Below are 18,896 nucleotides of genomic sequence, written 5' to 3' on the forward strand. Positions count from 1 at the left end.
TTCTGCTCTGGTGCCAGACCAATCAGGTCCGGATGTCAGTCCAATTCGTTCCGGGGAAACTGAACGCCCTGGCCGACATTCTCAGTCGGGGCGATCAGGTTCTCCCCACAGAATGGACCATCGCTCACAACGTTCTACGGCGTCTGTGGGCAAGGTGGGACCGTCCTCTGATCGATCTGTTCGCAACTCGATTCAGCGCTCGGCTTCCCAGGTACGTCAGCCCCTTTCGAGACACGAATGCGTTCCACGTGGACGCATTCACTCTCTCGTGGAGGCTCCTCGATGCTTACGCCTATCCCCCGACATCTCTGATTCCGAGGGTACTGGCAAAGTATCTGCAGGAACGGCCAAGACTGATTTTGGTCGCGCCTTACTGGCCAACAGCTCCGTGGTTTCCAGATCTTCGCGGTCTCACCCACGTAGACCCTCTACCTCTGAATCTGGACGGGGGAAGTCTGCTCCAGCCTCGATCAGGCCTCCCTCATCCACGTCCAGAGAGTCTGTGCTTGACCGCATGGCTCTTGTGCGCTCCAAACTGCTTGCACTAGGATTGCACAAGAGTTCAGTAGAGTTTTCCTTGAACGCTAAGAGGCGATCAACTAATCAGCTCTATGACTTACGCTGGAGAGCTTGGGCCTCCTTCGCCTTGTCCAAGGGGATAGAGCCGCTTTATCCCTCAACACAGGACTTGGCCAACTTCCTGGTGGAAGTGTATCAAAAGAAGAGTCTTTCTTCTAAGACTCTTCTTGGATACAAATCTGCCATCACTTCCACGATTGCGGCTGCTACTGGTCGCAGACCTGAACACTTGATCAGTTCCTCCCTCATTGCTAATGTCCTTTCGGGTATTAGCAATGCAGCGGTGTCTAAACCTCGGGTTTCATTTCCCAAGTGGGATGTCTTCCTGGTTCTCAAACTCCTGCGTAGCAAGGAGTTTGAACCCCTGGCAGGCATTAGTATCAAGTTCCTGACTTTTAAGACTGTGTTCCTCATCGCTTTAGCCACTTGCCGTAGACTCAGTGGTATTCAAGCTTTGAGTGGCCTGGAATTTGACATTGAGTTCACCACACATCAGGTGACGTTGGCTTTCCTACCAGACTTTCGAGCCAAGAATCAGAATGCCTCGGAGTTGTCCAAACCAGTAGTCATTCAAGCCTTGGCTCCCACTCTTGAACATGATGACCCTGATCGCTTCCTCTGCCCAGTACGTGCCCTTAGAGTGTACCTGGATAGAACACGTAGCTTTCGGTCTTCTAAGCGGTCACTGTTTGTCTCGCTTAATCCGAAGTACCAATCGGATATTTCTAGACAAACTTTAGCTCGTTGGCTGACCTTGCTTATCAAACAGGCTTATGTTCATGCTCAAGTGGATGTGGTCCCTGACATCAGGGCACACGAGATTCGGGCTATCGGCTCCTCGTTGGCGCACGTGCGGGGTGCCTCGCTCCAAAGCATAATGGCGGTCGCGTTCTGGAAGACTCCAGCCACGTTTATTAACCACTATATGCGAGACTTTTCCAGTCTCAGGCTTGACCAGTCGTATGGCATTGCCAAAGCAGTGGTTGCCAGCATGGTCACGTCAGTCTAAGGTATTTTTCTTGGGTATATTTTCTTTTACAGTAGTACTGTTCGAAAATTGCCTGGGTATCTTAATCCTTGGATTTAAGTGATTTTGATTAAGGAGTTTAATACTCTACATATCACCCTCACACCACTCTGGTATTCTGTGCAAGAATAGTACTGTCGAGGTAAGTGTTATATTGACTGTAAGGCTTCTTTTTAAGCCTACTGTCTATATGATACTTACCGAGACAGTACTATTAGAGTTTCCCTCCCGCCTCCCCTCTTGATATGTTATGGGCTTTTTGAGGGTCTGCAGCTCATAAAGAAAGAGGACGCGCCACCTACATCCTGTAAGGGGGAAGCACTCAGACAGTGCTTGGGATCCACGGTGGCGCATGGTTATGGGAGATAATTGTACCCACGCAGCGTTTTGTCCAATTTTTTCGGCCTATAATAGATAATGTGCAAGAATAGTACTGTCTCGGTAAGTATCATATAGACAGTAGGCTTAAAAAGAAGCCTTACAATCTGAATCGACTGACAACAAAATGATCTTATGCGTTCTCTGTTTTTAGGACCACCTGGACCGCCCACTGGCCCATTGAAGACCATAGACGTGGACAAGACATCTGTCACCCTGCAATGGAAACCACCCACAGATGACGGTGGATCACCACTGACAGAGTATGTGTTTGAACGCAAAGAGTCCACTCGTTCAACCTGGACCAAAGTGGCCAGTGTTCCAGCTGATGAACTGACCTATGAGGCCAAGGACCTGGACGAAAAAGTGGACTACCTCTTCCGTGTCAAAGCCAAGAACAAGCATGGAGTCAGTGAGCCTTTGGAAACTGTGTCCACTGTCAAGCCCAAGAGCAAATTTGGTAAGTCAGGAACATACGCTATCGAGGCAAAAAGCATTGTCAAGGATTTTGAATTTGAAGAATTTGGTAACTTATGTTAATATTTCACAGGGAAAACTTTAACAGACAGAGGAGTTTTGGGTTATTAATTCATAAACATTGTGGTAACAATTGATATTTTACTTTTATTCATCTTTTTGATGACGGCTCAGGAATAAACAGAAACACATTTGATAAGTTTTGCCACCCATATTTTTATACAGACGTGCCCAGCAAGCCCAAGGGACCACTTGAGGTGAGCAACGTGACAGAGAACTCTGCTGACCTGCAATGGAAGGCCCCGGAGAGTGACGGAGGAACACCACTGACGGGTTACATCATCGAGGTGCGACCAGACTCCAAGTCCACATGGACCAAGGCCGGCAGTGTGGATGCTGACACCAACAAGTTCACTGTTCCCGACCTGAAGGAAGGCACAGAGTATCACTTCAGAGTGATGGCCGTCAATGCAGAGGGTCAGAGTGCACCACTTGAAGGTCTTGACACCGCCAAGCCTACCAAGAAGATCGGTAAGTGGTGATCAAATTCAGAAATCTTGTTTCACATGCTCTGATAAAAATCTGCAATGGCATCAACATAATCCCATTAACTCATTACAGTTTAAAAAACCCAAAAGCAATACAAACAAAAGGCTTAAATCATAATAGTGAGTACTAGCTTCAATCCTGCACATTTGCATTAAAATGCTAATAAATAATGGGTTGTCCTTTTGATTAAGTATCAATTTTAACCTGGAATATCAGTCATGAAAAATAAAATTGATGATTCGAGAAAGTTTAGCAATCAAGCAGAAACTTCAGTATACTCTGTTGTCTTTTTAAGTTTGATATTATGCTTACCTGAGTTTTGATGAAACTTTCAGTGGCCCCTGGACCTCCTCAAAACTTGAAATCATCCCGCATCGGACCAGACCATGTCACCCTTGAATGGAAGCCACCAGCCAAGGACGGTGGATCCAAGGTGACTGGGTACCGTGTGGAGAAGTGTGAGGAGACCAGCGAGGAATGGATCAAGGTCGAGGACATTTCTTCGTTTGACACCACATTGAAGGTCACTGGACTGAAACAGGACGTGGGCTACTTCTTCTCTGTGTCTGCCAAGAACCAGGTTGGCTACGGTGAACCTGCTGAGACTGAGGAAGTGGTTAGGCCCAAGAAACCAGAAGGTGAGTATTTCTCAACAAAGCGATTTTTTTCTCCAATTTATACTGTTAGTTAGCTTTAAAAATAACATCTAAATGAAATTCCTTTGTCCTTAAAAGGAAAAGAAATTCTTAAATCACACAAACAGTGAATGTCTTTTGATTGAAGTTTGATCAGTTGCATTGGAAGGCAGTTATTAAACAGAAGCTGATAAACTGTTAATGTTATGACAAATCTGAATCGACTGACAACAAAATGATCTTATGCGTTCTCTGTTTTTAGGACCACCTGGACCGCCCACTGGCCCATTGAAGACCATAGACGTGGACAAGACATCTGTCACCCTGCAATGGAAACCACCCACAGATGACGGTGGATCACCACTGACAGAGTATGTGTTTGAACGCAAAGAGTCCACTCGTTCAACCTGGACCAAAGTGGCCAGTGTTCCAGCTGATGAACTGACCTATGAGGCCAAGGACCTGGACGAAAAAGTGGACTACCTCTTCCGTGTCAAAGCCAAGAACAAGCATGGCGTCAGTGAGCCTTTGGAAACTGTGTCCACTGTCAAGCCCAAGAGCAAATTTGGTAAGTCAGGAACATACGCTATCGAGGCAAAAAGCATTGTCAAGGATTTTGAATTTGAAGAATTTGGTAACTTATGTTAATATTTCACAGGGAAAACTTTAACAGACAGAGGAATTTTGGGTTATTAATTCATAAACATTGTGGTAACAATTGATATTTTACTCTTATTCATCTTTTTGATGACGGCTCAGGAATAAACAGAAACACATTTGATAAGTTTTGCCACTCATATTTTTATACAGACGTGCCCAGCAAGCCCAAGGGACCACTTGAGGTGAGCAACGTGACAGAGAACTCTGCTGACCTGCAATGGAAGGCCCCGGAGAGTGACGGAGGAACACCACTGACGGGTTACATCATCGAGGTGCGACCAGACTCCAAGTCCACATGGACCAAGGCCGGCAGTGTGGATGCTGACACCAACAAGTTCACTGTTCCCGACCTGAAGGAAGGCACAGAGTATCACTTCAGAGTGATGGCCGTCAATGCAGAGGGTCAGAGTGCACCACTTGAAGGTCTTGACACCGCCAAGCCTGCCAAGAAGATCGGTAAGTGGTGATCAAATTCAGAAATCTTGTTTCACATGCTCTGATAAAAATCTGCAATGGCATCAACATAATCCCATTAACTTATTACAGTTTAAAAAACCCAAAAGCAATACAAACAAAAGGCTTAAATCATAATAGTGAGTACTAGCTTCAATCCTGCATATTTGCATTAAAATGCTAACAAATAATGGGTTGTCCTTTTGATTAAGTATCAATTTTAACCTGGAAAAACAGTCATGAAAAATAAAATTGATGATTCGAGAAAGTTTAGCAATCAAGCAGAAACTTCAGTATACTCTGTTGTCTTTTTAAGTTTGATATTATGCTTACCTGAGTTTTGATGAAACTTTCAGTGGCCCCTGGACCTCCTCAAAACTTGAAATCATCCCGCATCGGACCAGACCATGTCACCCTTGAATGGAAGCCACCAGCCAAGGACGGTGGATCCAAGGTGACTGGGTACCGTGTGGAGAAGTGTGAGGAGACCAGCGAGGAATGGATCAAGGTCGAGGACATTTCTTCGTTTGACACCACATTGAAGGTCACTGGACTGAAACAGGACGTGGGCTACTTCTTCTCTGTGTCTGCAAAGAACCAGGTTGGCTACGGTGAACCTGCTGAGACTGAGGAAGTGGTTAGGCCCAAGAAACCAGAAGGTGAGTATTTCTCATGGCAGATTTTTTTCTTTCTGTCTTAAATCAAGTTAAGGCTGTTCTCAGGAAGTAATGAGTATCCTGACAGAAAATGGTGATCGCTGTTCAGCTGATATCTTCATTGGAAAAAGAGCAAGAAACCAACAAAGCAATTTTTCTTGAGACCTATCTCATACATGTGCATTCAAGATTGCTACAAAGAACAATAAAAAAAACAAGATGATGTCTAATACATACTATGTTTTCATTTATTATGTCAGCTTCAAATGATGGTGTTAAAAGTCGTAGTTGGTGAATTCGTCTAAAATGTTTCTGTTCTTATTTCTTTCTTGTAGGACCACCTGGCCCGCCCACTGGTCCCTTGAAAACCACCGACGTGGACAAGACATCTGTCACTCTGCAATGGAAACCACCCACAGATGACGGTGGATCACCACTGACAGAGTATGTGTTTGAACGCAAAGAGTCCACTCGTTCAACCTGGACCAAAGTGGCCAGTGTTCCAGCTGATGAACTGACCTATGAGGCCAAGGACCTGGACGAAAAAGTGGACTACCTCTTCCGTGTCAAAGCCAAGAACAAGCATGGAGTCAGTGAGCCTTTGGAAACTGTGTCCACTGTCAAGCCCAAGAGCAAATTTGGTGAGTTCAGATTTTGTATCTGTAGAGCGTTTTTCATATTCAGAGAACTCCAAAGAAGTTCAGCTCAAAAACTAGATTTGTTTGTATTTGTATACCTCACACATGTCAAAGTTTATTTATCAAATATTTCTCTTTTCAGCTTACAATAGATTTTGCTGGCTGATTTTAAAAAAAGATCAATGTTGATTCAGCAATTGTTTTGTTCTGATTCAATGAAGATTTTCCATCTTGTTTGGAACTTCACTACTTTTTTTGTACATACCAGTAATTTGATTTATGTTTTGCTCTGCAGATGTGCCCAGCAAGCCCAAGGGACCACTTGAGGTGAGCAACGTAACAGAGAACTCTGCTGACCTGCAATGGAAGGCCCCGGAGAGTGACGGAGGAACACCTCTGACAGGTTACATCATCGAGGTACGACCAGACTCCAAGTCCACATGGACCAAGGCCGGCAGTGTGGATGCTGACACCAACAAGTTCACTGTTCCTGACCTGAAGGAAGGCACAGAGTATCACTTCAGAGTGATGGCTGTCAACGCTGAGGGTCAGAGTGCACCACTTGCAGGCCTTGACACCGCCAAGCCTGCCAAGAAGATCGGTGAGTATTAATCCTAAATGAATCGACTCTGCGTAAGTTTCTCATTAATTGAAAACATTTGTATATGTAAAGTGTATTCAGCTTTACAAATTGGAGTTTCAAAATGCATTGGTGGGAGGGTGTGTGTTTGTGTGTGTATATTAGTGTATGTGTGGGCATGCATGTGTGTGTATTTAAGCTACCCTTTTGAAACTTAATGATTCTCATAAGCAACGATGGGAAAATCAGAGCGCCAAGAGAAAGACACTTTAACTGATATCAAGTTTTAAAATGTTATTTTGATTAAACAGAGCCTTTTGAAAATATAGATGGCCTTAAATGAAACTGGTTAAAAACACTGTTAGTATTAATAACAACCAATTGCTCATATACGATTATATTGCTAATGCTTATCTTTTCTTTTGCTGTCTATCAGTGGCCCCTGGACCTCCTCAAAACTTGAAATCATCCCGCATCGGACCAGACCATGTCACCCTTGAATGGAAGCCACCAGCCAAGGACGGTGGATCCAAGGTGACTGGGTACCGTGTGGAGAAGTGTGAGGAGACCAGCGAGGAATGGATCAAGGTTGAGGACATCTCTTCGTTCGACACCACGTACAAAGTCACTGGTCTGAAACAGGATGTGGGCTACTTCTTCTCTGTGTCTGCCAAGAACCAGGTTGGCTACGGTGAACCTGCTGAGACTGAGGAAGTTGTCCGGCCCAAGAAACCAGAAGGTATTTCATGTGAACATATTACATCAGGTGTAAGTAAAACAATAATGTTGTTTGGGTGAGGTTTACAGATGATTTTGAAAATGTCACGCACTTTAAGTGTTTCTTGTGAAGATGTTGGACAAATTAAACTTAAGACTTGGCAATTGCACACAGTTTTGATTTACAATGAGTACAAGAGATGTATCAGTTTTTGTACTGTATGTGGATATGAAAGCACCAGCTGACAAAGGTATACATTATTTCAGGACCACCTGGCCCGCCCACTGGTCCCTTGAAAACCATTGACGTGGACAAGACATCTGTCACTCTGCAATGGAAACCACCCACAGATGACGGTGGATCACCACTGACAGAGTATGTGTTTGAACGCAAAGAGTCCACTCGTTCAACCTGGACCAAAGTGGCCAGTGTTCCAGCTGATGAACTGACCTATGAGGCCAAGGACCTGGACGAAAAAGTGGATTACCTCTTCCGTGTCAAAGCCAAGAACAAGCATGGAGTCAGTGAGCCTTTGGAAACCGTGTCCACTGTCAAGCCTAAGAGCAAATTTGGTGAGTAAATTCTGTATTCTTGAGTCACACGCTAAGACCATGAAATGTTAAACTTTTAGATGAGAGGTTCTCAGTTTTAGGTTTTAATACAAATTCTATAAATATGTGAATAATGTGCTTAATGAACATGATGGTATGCTCAATTACTGTCAGATAACTTTGTAAGTTATTTATCAAGTTCTTGTTATACACTTTTTTGTATCACAGATGTTCCTAGCAAGCCCAAGGGACCACTTGAGGTGAGCAACGTGACAGAGAACTCTGCTGACCTGCAATGGAAGGCCCCGGAGAGTGACGGAGGAACACCACTAACAGGTTACCTCATCGAGGTGCGACCAGACTCCAAGTCCACATGGACCAAGGCCGGCAGTGTGGATGCTGACACCAACAAGTTCACTGTTCCTGACCTGAAGGAAGGCACAGAGTATCACTTCAGAGTCACTGCTGTTAATGCAGAGGGTCAGAGTGCTCCACTTGACGGCCTCGAAACTGCCAAGCCTACCAAGAAGATCTGTAAGTCTAGACTTAACTTATCCTGTAATGTTTCCTGCTTCCATTTGACAGCTATTCCCTTTCAGCTTTTTGAGAATATCTATGAGAGGAGACAGAGAACTGTAGTTTTGGAGCGTTGGTATGTTTTAGAATACCAGTTTACAATGAACGTAGGCTTCTGTCAAGGTAACTTTTTTTCAAGGAGTTTGAATCATTCCAAAATAAGGTGACATTAATTATCAGGAACAGGCTTCCCTTTGATAGTCTTTTATTTAAACAAGTTTTTTGGGGGCAAAGTAAAAATAGAAAAGATAATAGCAAATTGCAATGACCATCTGACTTTCAACAATTGTTGTTTTAGAATCATACCCTATACTTTTTTAAATTTTAGTGCCCCCTGGATCTCCTCAAAACCTGAAATCATCCCGCATCGGACCAGACCATGTCACCCTTGAATGGAAGCCACCAGCCAAGGACGGTGGATCCAAGGTGACTGGGTACCGTGTGGAGAAGTGTGAGGAGACCAGCGAGGAATGGATCAAGGTCGAGGACATTTCAGCTTATGACACTGTATACAAGGTCACTGGTCTGCAACAGAATGTGGGCTACTTCTTCTCTGTGTCTGCCAAGAACCAGGTTGGCTACGGTGAACCTGCTGAGACTGAGGAAGTTGTCAGGCCCAAGAAACCAGAAGGTGAGTATAATCTGTTTGTAAATTAGCACAGCAGATTTGATGTTTGTGTTCTACATTTGAGAGACTGGTTATAAGAAGATTGTTTTAGATTCTTATTAAATACTAATCAGACAAAGAATCCTATATACAGACTTTTAAGGATCATTGCTGTTTCAATGACTGTGAGTAGTATTGTTGGTGTACCTGCTTAATTGCCAACAAACTGATTAAATCTATAAATTTTTTCAGGACCCCCTGGCCCACCAGTAGGCCCTCTGAAAACCATTGATGTGGAAAAGACATCTGTCACTCTGCAATGGAAACCACCCACAGATGACGGTGGATCACCACTGACAGAGTATGTGTTTGAACGCAAAGAGTCCACTCGTTCAACCTGGACCAAAGTGGCCAGTGTTCCAGCTGATGAACTGACCTATGAGGCCAAGGACCTGGACGAAAAAGTGGACTACCTCTTCCGTGTCAAAGCCAAGAACAAGCATGGCGTCAGTGAGCCTTTGGAAACTGTGTCTACTGTCAAGCCCAAGAGCAAATTTGGTGAGTGATGTGTGTTCCGATAGTTATGCTAAGATAAAGAGGGTGATTTATTTATATGAATTGAATGGTTTTTTTAAATATGGTGGCGAATCATTCTAATGAAGTGAAATACAAAAAGAAACTCATTTCAATCTGGGATTGCAAATTTTGATTATCTTTTTCTAGATCAGTTACACTACACAGTCTCAACTCGTGGACAGGATTGAGAAAATGAATTTCATTTCATGGTATTTTATGTCTTATTCTGCAGACGTGCCCAGCAAGCCCAAGGGACCGCTGGAGGTGAGCAATGTGACAGAGAACTCTGCTGACCTACAGTGGAAACCTTCAGAGAGTGACGGAGGAACACCTCTGACAGGTTACATCATCGAGGTGCGACCAGACTCCAAGTCCACATGGACCAAGGCCGGCAGTGTGGACGCCACAACAGACAAGTTCACTGTGCCTGACCTGAAGGAAGGAACTGAATATCACTTCCGTGTCATTGCGATCAATTCTGAAGGACAAAGTGCACCTCTGGAAGGCTTTGACACCGCCAAGCCTACCAAGAAGATCTGTAAGTGTTGACTGATGGTGTTGTATCACCCTGTGATGTTTTGTTTTGAATTCTTCAATGTTTTTGTTTAGTACGCTGATGTGAACAAGTTCACACCAAGATTAAGTTGTATGGGTTTTTTCTGCAATAACAACATTTAAAATTTCTACTTAAATCATTGCAGCATTTTCCATTATTTGTTTGTGTCTTTTCTTGGCATGAAAGTGAACTCTAACAATAACCTTTTACTTGACCTTCAACTTTTCTACCTTCCAGTGCCCCCTGGACCTCCTCAAAGCTTGAAATCATCCCGCATCGGACCAGACCATGTCACCCTTGAATGGAAGCCACCAGCCAAGGACGGTGGATCCAAGGTGACTGGATACCGTGTGGAGAAGTGTGAGGAGACCAGTGAGAAGTGGGTCAAGGTCGAGGACATTTCAGCTTATGACACTGTATACAAGGTCACTGGTCTGCAACAGAATGTGGGCTACTTCTTCTCTGTGTCTGCCAAGAACCAGGTTGGCTACGGTGAACCTGCTGAGACTGAGGAAGTTGTCAGGCCCAAGAAACCAGAAGGTGAGAATACAATTCTGCATTATTTTTAGCTCTATATTGTAATGAAAAAGAACATAGATGAATGAGTACTTAGTTATTTGACTGCTTGTTTATTGTGAGTACAATTTGAGATGAGATAACTTCATGTCATGTTTCACTTTTCACTCAAGTTGTCGTATTAACTGTCATGTTTATCATAATGAAAGAGGTGTTTGAAGTAAAGGCAGGAATAGATATGCACTATTTTTTGTGGTAAGTTGATGATAAACACTTTTAACAAACAATTTCAATGTTTCAGGACCTCCTGGCTCGCCCACTGGCCCACTGAAAACCATTGATGTGGAAAAGACATCTGTCACTCTGCAATGGAAACCACCCACAGATGACGGTGGATCACCACTGACAGAGTATGTGTTTGAACGCAAAGAGTCCACTCGTTCAACCTGGACCAAAGTGGCCAGTGTTCCAGCTGATGAACTGACCTATGAGGCCAAGGACCTGGACGAAAAAGTGGATTACCTCTTCCGTGTCAAAGCCAAGAACAAGCATGGAGTCAGTGAGCCTTTGGAAACCCTTTCCACTGTCAAGCCCAGGAGCAAATTTGGTAAGAGACAAAAGCTTTGTTTTTGTTTGAACTTTTTGTTTATATTGCTGTTAGAAATCACACTCATTTTTGAATTATAATTATTTGTGAAAATGAGGAAACAGAACAAAAAAGCTAAATACCCAGACAAACAAACAATCTGCATATCACCTTCTAAAGATATGTGACCACAATTCTAATATGCCGACCTGCAGTAAAAACTTGCTGAGAGCGATTTTGGATGTAACCTTGGGAATATTAAATACTACCAGTTAAGTCACACTTCAGTTTGATAGTCTCTTAAGTCCAACTGATGAAACGTCTTATCCAGACACTGGTAACACTTTTCCTTTCCATTGATTTCAGATGTCCCGAGCAAACCTAAGGGTCCTCTGGACGTAGACAACGTGACAGAAAACTCTGCTGACCTGCAATGGAAGGTCCCAGACAGTGACGGCGGAAAACCAGTGACAGGTTACGTCATCGAGATACGACCAGACTCCAAGTCCACATGGACCAAGGCCGGCAGTGTGGATGCTGACACCAACAAGTTCACTGTTCCTGACTTGAAGGAAGGCACAGAGTATCACTTCAGAGTGATGGCCGTCAATGCAGAGGGTCAGAGTACACCACTTGAAGGCCTTGACACTGCTAAGCCTACAAAGAAGATCGGTAAGCAACTGCCCAACTCAAATAATTGAACTCTCTGTATGTCTTTTAATTTCCCCAACAGAATTTGAAATTATTTGGTGATGCTTGTTTGTATCTGTTTTAGGTTGTGTCTCTGTGTCTGTCTTTCTTTTTATGTCCCTGCATTAATTGTGGCTTTCGGTGAATATTTGAGATACTATAAATACTGATGATATAGTCTTATTTCCTTTATCAGCATTTGTTCTTTAGATCTTTATTTTAACAATTCCTTGCAGTGGGCATGGTAGAAAGTGAAGACTCCACAGTGTTTTCTGTAGATTATAGTAACGTCATGTACCCCATGTCGTGTTTCAGTTGCTCCTGGCCCTCCAGAAGACCTCAAAACATCTCGCGTTGGACCCGACTATGTCACCCTGGAATGGAAGCCACCAGCCAAGGACGGTGGATCCAAGGTGACTGGGTACCGTGTGGAGAAGTGTGAGGAGACCAGCGAGGAATGGAAAAAGGTCGAGGACATCACGGCTTACGACACATTGTACAAAGTCACTGGCCTCAAAGAAGGAAAGGGTTACTTCTTCTCGGTGTCAGCCAAGAACAAGATTGGCTATGGCGAGCCAGTGGAGACTGATGCCGTCATCAAGCCCAAGAAACCAGAAGGTAAGAACTATCATTAATCTGAACTTATTTTTAGACACAGTTTAAAAATGGTCTGAATACTCCCTTGCATACTGTTTATTTTGCTTATTGCCTTCCTTGTTTAAAAAACTTAATTTTTCTAATTGTACAGCAACTTGTTTGTACTGGGGCTGAATTGTGTATGTTAATTTTTATACAAAACCTTTTGTTGGACCTCAATTGATTTAACTTTTCAACTAACAATTTATTTGTGCCATAATTTCAGAACGTCCAGACACTCCCACAGGCCCTCTTGAGGTCAGCGACGTGGACTTGACGTCTGCAACACTGTCATGGAAACGGCCCAAGAATGACGGCGGCTCACCTATCACAGGATACGTCATTGAACGCAAGGACAGCCACAAGACACAGTGGACCCGCCTTGAGCATGTGGATGCCGACACCTTCAAGCTGAAGGCCACCAATCTGATCGACGGACAGGAATACCGCTTCCGTGTCATCGCTGAGAACAAAGTGGGCCCCAGTGAACCCCTTGAGACTGAGCACTATGTCAAGCCTCAGAGTCCATTCAGTAAGTCTTCTTCTTTGTTGGTTTTGTTTTGGAGGTTTATATATATATGTGCTGCGAAATCTCAATACATCAAGCCGCGCTCAGAATTCCTTCAGAGATTGATCTTGTTCTTTGTTCCTGTTTTTCTTTGTTAGACTGACTTAAATCTGTCAGTAAGTCAGAAGTCACCAATCAAGAAAAGTTTCAATGTAAAAAACAGTGCAATATCGTTGTAATACATGTTTGTTTCAGTGTAAATGTGAACTTAAACACAACTTTGAAGAGATATTTTCTTTAAACTTGACATTGCACTTTCTTCTTTGTTTCAGAAAAGCCAAGCAGACCAACAGGACCCTTGTTAGTGGACAACGTGACAGAGAATTCTGTTGACCTGAAGTGGAAGGCCCCTGAGAGCGACGGAGGAACACCGCTGACTGGTTACATCATCGAGGTGCGACCAGACGCTAAATCCACATGGACCAAGGTCGGCAGTGTGGACGGCACTACAGAGAAATTCACCGTGCCTGACCTGATCCCCGGTACAGAGTATCACTTCCGGGTCACTGCTGTCAACGCTGAAGGTGAAAGCCCAGCACTGGAGGGCAAGGAAACTGCAACAACAGTGAAGAAGATAGGTACGTTGTGTCAATTTTTATCTTTCTTGCTGTTACTCTTTTTCTCTCTTTTTTTTGGGGGGGGGGGGGGGGGGGTGGTGGTTGTTTGATGGAGACATATTTTTGGGTAACATCATTATTCTATAAAAATATTCAACAGGCTGTGCAACTCTTTTTGGTTTTTTTAGTACGTTTCTTTGTGATATGCTTGGAAACGAGTTCAATTCTTGTTATTGTATCAAATTTATTTTGAACTTATTCATGTTTATATTACTTTTCAGTGGCTCCTGGCCCACCAACCAGCCTTCGTGTCACGAAGGTAGGACCAGACTATGTCACTGTGGAATGGAAAGCGCCTCTGGACGACGGTGGTGCCAAGGTGAGCGGATACCGCCTGGAGTACTGTGATGAGACCTCGGACAAATGGATCAAGGTCGCTGAGGTCAAAACCTATGACACGAGCTACAAGGTCACGGACTTGAAGGACACCGTCTCCTACCTCTTTGCTGTCTGTGCCCAGAATTCCGTCGGCTATGGCGAGCCTGCTGAGACAGAGAGAGGGGTGAAGCCCAAGAGGCCTGAAGGTTAGTGTCATGTGTTGTTTTTGTTATCATATGATAAAAAAATCATTTTAACCTTAGAGAGTTAGAGTATTAGCAAAGAAATGGCGGAACCTGACAAACATTGATAATCAATGCCATTTTAGGTAAACATTATTTATGCCAACAAAAAAACGGTGAAAAAAAGCAACAAGAAAGCATGGGAAAAAATTCAGAAAACCGAAAAGAGAATGAGAAGCAAAACTGACCACACATATGCTATTTGCAAAAAGGACACTCGTATTTGAACTTTTCTCATATCTATCTAGGTCCACCATCCAAACCAGTGGGTCCATTGAAAACCAAGGACGTTGAGAAAACAGCAGTCACACTTGAGTGGCAGCCGCCATCAGATGATGGAGGCTCCGCTCTGACAGGTTACGTCCTGGAGAAACGCGACACGGCCAGACCTACGTGGGCCAGGGTGGAGAAGCTGAGCCCCAACAAGACCTCCTACAAGGTGCAGAACCTTCTGGAAGGCTCGGACTATCACTTCCGTGTCATCGCTGAGAACAAGCACGGGGCAAGTGAACCACTGCAGACCGAGAAAACCGTCAAGCCCAAGAGTGCTTATGGTAAGTGGGAATCGGGCGAAGTCGACTTCGCAAAGTCTACTTCATGAAGCTTACTGCACAAAGATTTGGTAAAAACGATGTTGGAATATAACTGTGATGTGTTGTCAAAGAGTGGATACTGATCTGAAAAAGAGTATCTTTTTTGCTTTGAATGAGATATTTAGGTGAACAACCTGACAAAAGCATGTACGAGAAGTGAAATAAACTTTTGTCTTAGGAGTATGCTGGTTGTTTTGCAGACAAACCTTCCAGACCAGTCGGGCCTCTCAAGGTGTCTGATGTGAAGCAGGACTCTGTCACCCTGTCCTGGCAGCCACCAGAGAAGGACGGAGGTCTGCCTCTGAAGAACTACGTCATCGAATATCGAGATGCTCGCAGAACCACCTGGATGAAGGCTGGTACTGCTCCTGCGGACACCACCACCTTCACCTGTGGCAACCTGCTGGATGGCAGTGATTACCTGTTCAGGGTGGTCGCCGTCAATGACGAAGGGGAGAGCGAACCTCTGGAGACCAAAGAACCTGTGAAGGCGGAGAGACCAGCCAGTGAGTGTGCAAGCTGTCATTCATTTGTTGCAATTTTTTTTCATTTTCATCCTTTTTTCTGTGATATACATTGTGTTTGTGCTTTATGAAGTAAAGATGAAGCGGGCTAACAGGTGAGAATTAGTCATTATGATTGCCCTCTGGGAAGATAGTTATCAGCCTCCCTTTGTGAAACTCCCGCAGTGGGGCACTGCGGTTATGAAATTAAAAGCCCCTCCTGTTTTTGGAACCGCAGGAGCTTTCTAGTTTGCTGTTAGGTAGATTTTTGGTTCCTCTTTCCTGTCATGCTCTCTTTTTCTTCATGAATTCTTTTCTTTTTTCTGCCTTCTTGCTCATTCACCTGTATTTTTTCCAAAAATCTCTTCTCTTGCCGCTTGTCTCGCGATTCATGTATAGTTTAATCTGTTAGTGTTCTGATGTAAGTCCAGCAGTAGATAGGTTAAGCCTATTTTAACATACTGGAAACTGGTAATCTTCCAGTAGGTATTAATTTAGTTTTACTAAAGCCTGCTGGGACACAAGTAATGGGTTAGTGCATTTGTAAACAGGAATCGCTTGACAAGTGGCCCCCTTCATCCCCCCCTTCCTCGTCCTGATATGGCTCTGCGTAGTCGGCTGGACGTTAAGCAACAAATAAACAAACAAATCCCTTTGTGAAACGGATGTTGGTGCTAATGCAGACAGGGCAGTGCTCTTTGTGTTGTATGTTACTATATTCCTGGGAAGTGAATTTCTAATGGGAACTAATGAAGTGAATTCTCTTCAGAAAGAAAATAGAAGTTCAGTATTGACTGAGTTTTGTTATTTTCATCTGATGGTAATGTGCACAAATCCAAGAAGTCAGCATTCATTTCATTCACTTTACTCCGAAATTAATGATGTAAGTTTATCTGTTTCACAAATGTTCATTCCTTAATTTACACCCCTGCTATGTTCGCCACAGCTGTACCAAGCAGCCCAGGAACCATCAAGGTCAAGGACGTTGGCAAGGACTTTGTCGCGGTTGAATGGTCAGCACCCAAGGACAACGGGGGTGCCAAGGTGACAGGCTACACAGTCTACTACCGTGAAGATGGCACTGACCAGTGGAAGAAGGCTGGCAGTGTTGGGGCGCTGGACACAGACTTCAAGGTCAAGGACCTGCTGAAAGACAAGAAGTACTACTTCGCTGTTGCCGCTGAGAACAAGAAGGGTCTTGGAGAGAGAATGGAGACTGACTCCGCTGTCATGCCCAAGAAACCAGCACGTAAGTAGTAATTCCATAACATGAAATTTTTGCAGAGATTTCTTTATTGCCACTTTTGATCTCATCAATGTGATTCAAGTCAACATCCACAGTTCTCTTAGTTGTACATTGTTTATATTGGTTTTCTTGAAACATGACTACCTTCAATGGGAAAACTACATTTTTGCAGAAGCATTTCTGGTCCTGATCTTGTTTTAATGTGTAACTGCTGAATGTGAACTGAGCAGATCTATTGCTTAAAGAGAATAGTTCTCATTTGTAAGCCCATTTTATTTGGTCACTGCTTATCTCTGTTGTAATTTAAAGGAAAAATGTATGAACACTTTAATTTTTATCTTCACATACAACAGAGAAACCAGCAGCTCCTGAAAGCCCCATCACTTTCACTGACGTCCAGCGAACTTCGGTGACCTTCACATGGAAACCGTCGCCCAACGATGGTGGCTCACCAATCACAGTCTATATCCTGGAGCGCCGGGAAACCTGGAAGATGACCTGGACTCCCCTGACCACGGTGAAACCTGGCATCACTTCTTACTGCGCGCAGAACCTGAAAGAGGGAACAGAATACTTCTTCAGAGTTATTGCAGAGAATGCTGTGGGCAAGTCTGAGCCACTCGAGAGTGACGGCATCATACCAAAGAGTCCTTATGGTCAGTTGGTCTTTGAAAATTGATCTTTCGTTAGACACTTGTTCTTTCTATTCTTCTTTTTTGCTGTTTTCTCTGTGTTGTTCTAAAGTGGTTTAGAGAAGCAAAGTAGTTAATGTAAAAAATGGAGAGAATTTTTTTGTTAGATGCTGCCTTCAGGATTGAGACAATTTTTGTGTGTGTTTGACACTTCAGATTGAACTTTCATCTCTTTACATAATTCTTGTTAAACCTTCCAGCTGCACCTAGCACCCCAGAAGGACCACTGGAAACCAGCGACATCACTGCCAACAGTGTCACCTTCACCTGGAAACCACCCAAGTCCGACGGAGGTCAGCCACTCACGGGATACCTGCTTGAATGCCGTGACGTGAGACGAGGCACCTGGGCCCCCCTGGCTACTCTGCCACCCAACACCACGTCGTACACTGCCGACAAACTGCAGACCAACAACGACTACTACTTCCGTGTCACTGCTCAGAACTCTGAAGGCAAAAGCGCGCCTTTGGAGCACACCAAGCCATTCAGGCCTGTTCGCACTCCAGAGCTGCCGTCTTTGCCTCGAGGACCTTTGCAGGTAATAGGAGTGACAATAAAAACATCCCAATTTATATTGATGCTCACCCAAAAAATAATTGTGAGGCAAATTTTAAACTAAATATCATAAATCAATGATCAGTCTATCTAAACCTGAAACACTCTTTAACAAGAATGAATGTTAAAACTCCTCTCAGGTGAGCAACCTGACGGAGAACTCAGCCGTACTGCAGTGGCAGGCGCCCGATGACGACGGAGGGTCAGACCTCAGTCATTACCTGGTGGAGGCCAGCGTGGACGGAGGAGAGTTCATCAAGCTGAGCAAGATCGACAGCTACTCCACCAAGTTCCGCTGCAACGACCTCAAGACCAACGCCAAGCATGTCTTCAGGGTGTCGGCTGTCAACGCTGTTGGCGCTGGCAAATCCTTGGAGTCACAGGTGGTCACGCCAGCTAAGGCCCCAGGTGAGCTAGGGACTGGACCTTCTTGTATCTCTGTTTTCAGTGTTTTGTGGATTTTTTGTGCATGACTTCAGCAAGGTCATGACAGCAAGAGTCTGTAGTTACACCCCCGGTATAGGGGTGTGTTTAGGTTTCGGTCGATGTGTTTGTTTGTTTGTGTTCGCATATAGATCTCAAGAATGAACGGACCGATCGTCACCAAACTTGGTGAACAGGTTCTATACATTCCTGAGACGGTCCTTACAAAAATTGGGACCAGTCAAACACACGGTTAGGGAGTTATTGGTGGATTAAGATTCTACAAGGACTTATAGAGGGACATCGATGTGTTTGTTTGTTTGTTTGTGTTCGCATATAGATCTCAAGAATGAACGGACCGATCGTCACCAAACTTGGTGAACAGGTTCTATACATTCCTGAGACGGTCCTTACAAACATTGGGACCAGTCAAACACACGGTTAGGGAGTTATTGGTGGATTAAGATTCTACAAGGACTTATAGAGGCACATATT

General features: G+C 44.1%; 1 protein-coding gene across 1 annotated transcript in view; it reads left to right on the plus strand.

The window, feature by feature from the left end:
- The window catches only part of LOC138959774 (titin-like), a 533,368-nt gene that overhangs the window by 306,161 nt on the left and 208,311 nt on the right, over positions 1-18,896 (plus strand). Inside the window, exons 196-222 of the mRNA XM_070331384.1 lie at positions 2,139-2,444; positions 2,687-2,992; positions 3,346-3,648; positions 3,908-4,213; positions 4,456-4,761; positions 5,115-5,417; positions 5,750-6,055; positions 6,348-6,653; positions 7,069-7,371; positions 7,617-7,922; positions 8,130-8,435; positions 8,806-9,108; positions 9,337-9,642; positions 9,893-10,198; positions 10,454-10,756; positions 11,034-11,339; positions 11,685-11,990; positions 12,324-12,626; positions 12,871-13,176; positions 13,485-13,790; positions 14,051-14,353; positions 14,638-14,943; positions 15,183-15,488; positions 16,432-16,734; positions 17,085-17,387; positions 17,624-17,961; positions 18,119-18,386. Coding sequence (XP_070187485.1) covers positions 2,139-2,444; positions 2,687-2,992; positions 3,346-3,648; positions 3,908-4,213; positions 4,456-4,761; positions 5,115-5,417; positions 5,750-6,055; positions 6,348-6,653; positions 7,069-7,371; positions 7,617-7,922; positions 8,130-8,435; positions 8,806-9,108; positions 9,337-9,642; positions 9,893-10,198; positions 10,454-10,756; positions 11,034-11,339; positions 11,685-11,990; positions 12,324-12,626; positions 12,871-13,176; positions 13,485-13,790; positions 14,051-14,353; positions 14,638-14,943; positions 15,183-15,488; positions 16,432-16,734; positions 17,085-17,387; positions 17,624-17,961; positions 18,119-18,386 — 8,229 coding nt within the window. The remainder of the gene's footprint in view (positions 1-2,138; positions 2,445-2,686; positions 2,993-3,345; positions 3,649-3,907; positions 4,214-4,455; positions 4,762-5,114; positions 5,418-5,749; positions 6,056-6,347; positions 6,654-7,068; positions 7,372-7,616; positions 7,923-8,129; positions 8,436-8,805; positions 9,109-9,336; positions 9,643-9,892; positions 10,199-10,453; positions 10,757-11,033; positions 11,340-11,684; positions 11,991-12,323; positions 12,627-12,870; positions 13,177-13,484; positions 13,791-14,050; positions 14,354-14,637; positions 14,944-15,182; positions 15,489-16,431; positions 16,735-17,084; positions 17,388-17,623; positions 17,962-18,118; positions 18,387-18,896) is intronic.

The sequence above is a fragment of the Littorina saxatilis genome, linkage group LG2 (genome assembly GCF_037325665.1).
Source record: "Littorina saxatilis isolate snail1 linkage group LG2, US_GU_Lsax_2.0, whole genome shotgun sequence".
In the NCBI taxonomy this organism is placed as follows: Eukaryota; Metazoa; Mollusca; class Gastropoda; order Littorinimorpha; family Littorinidae; genus Littorina; species Littorina saxatilis.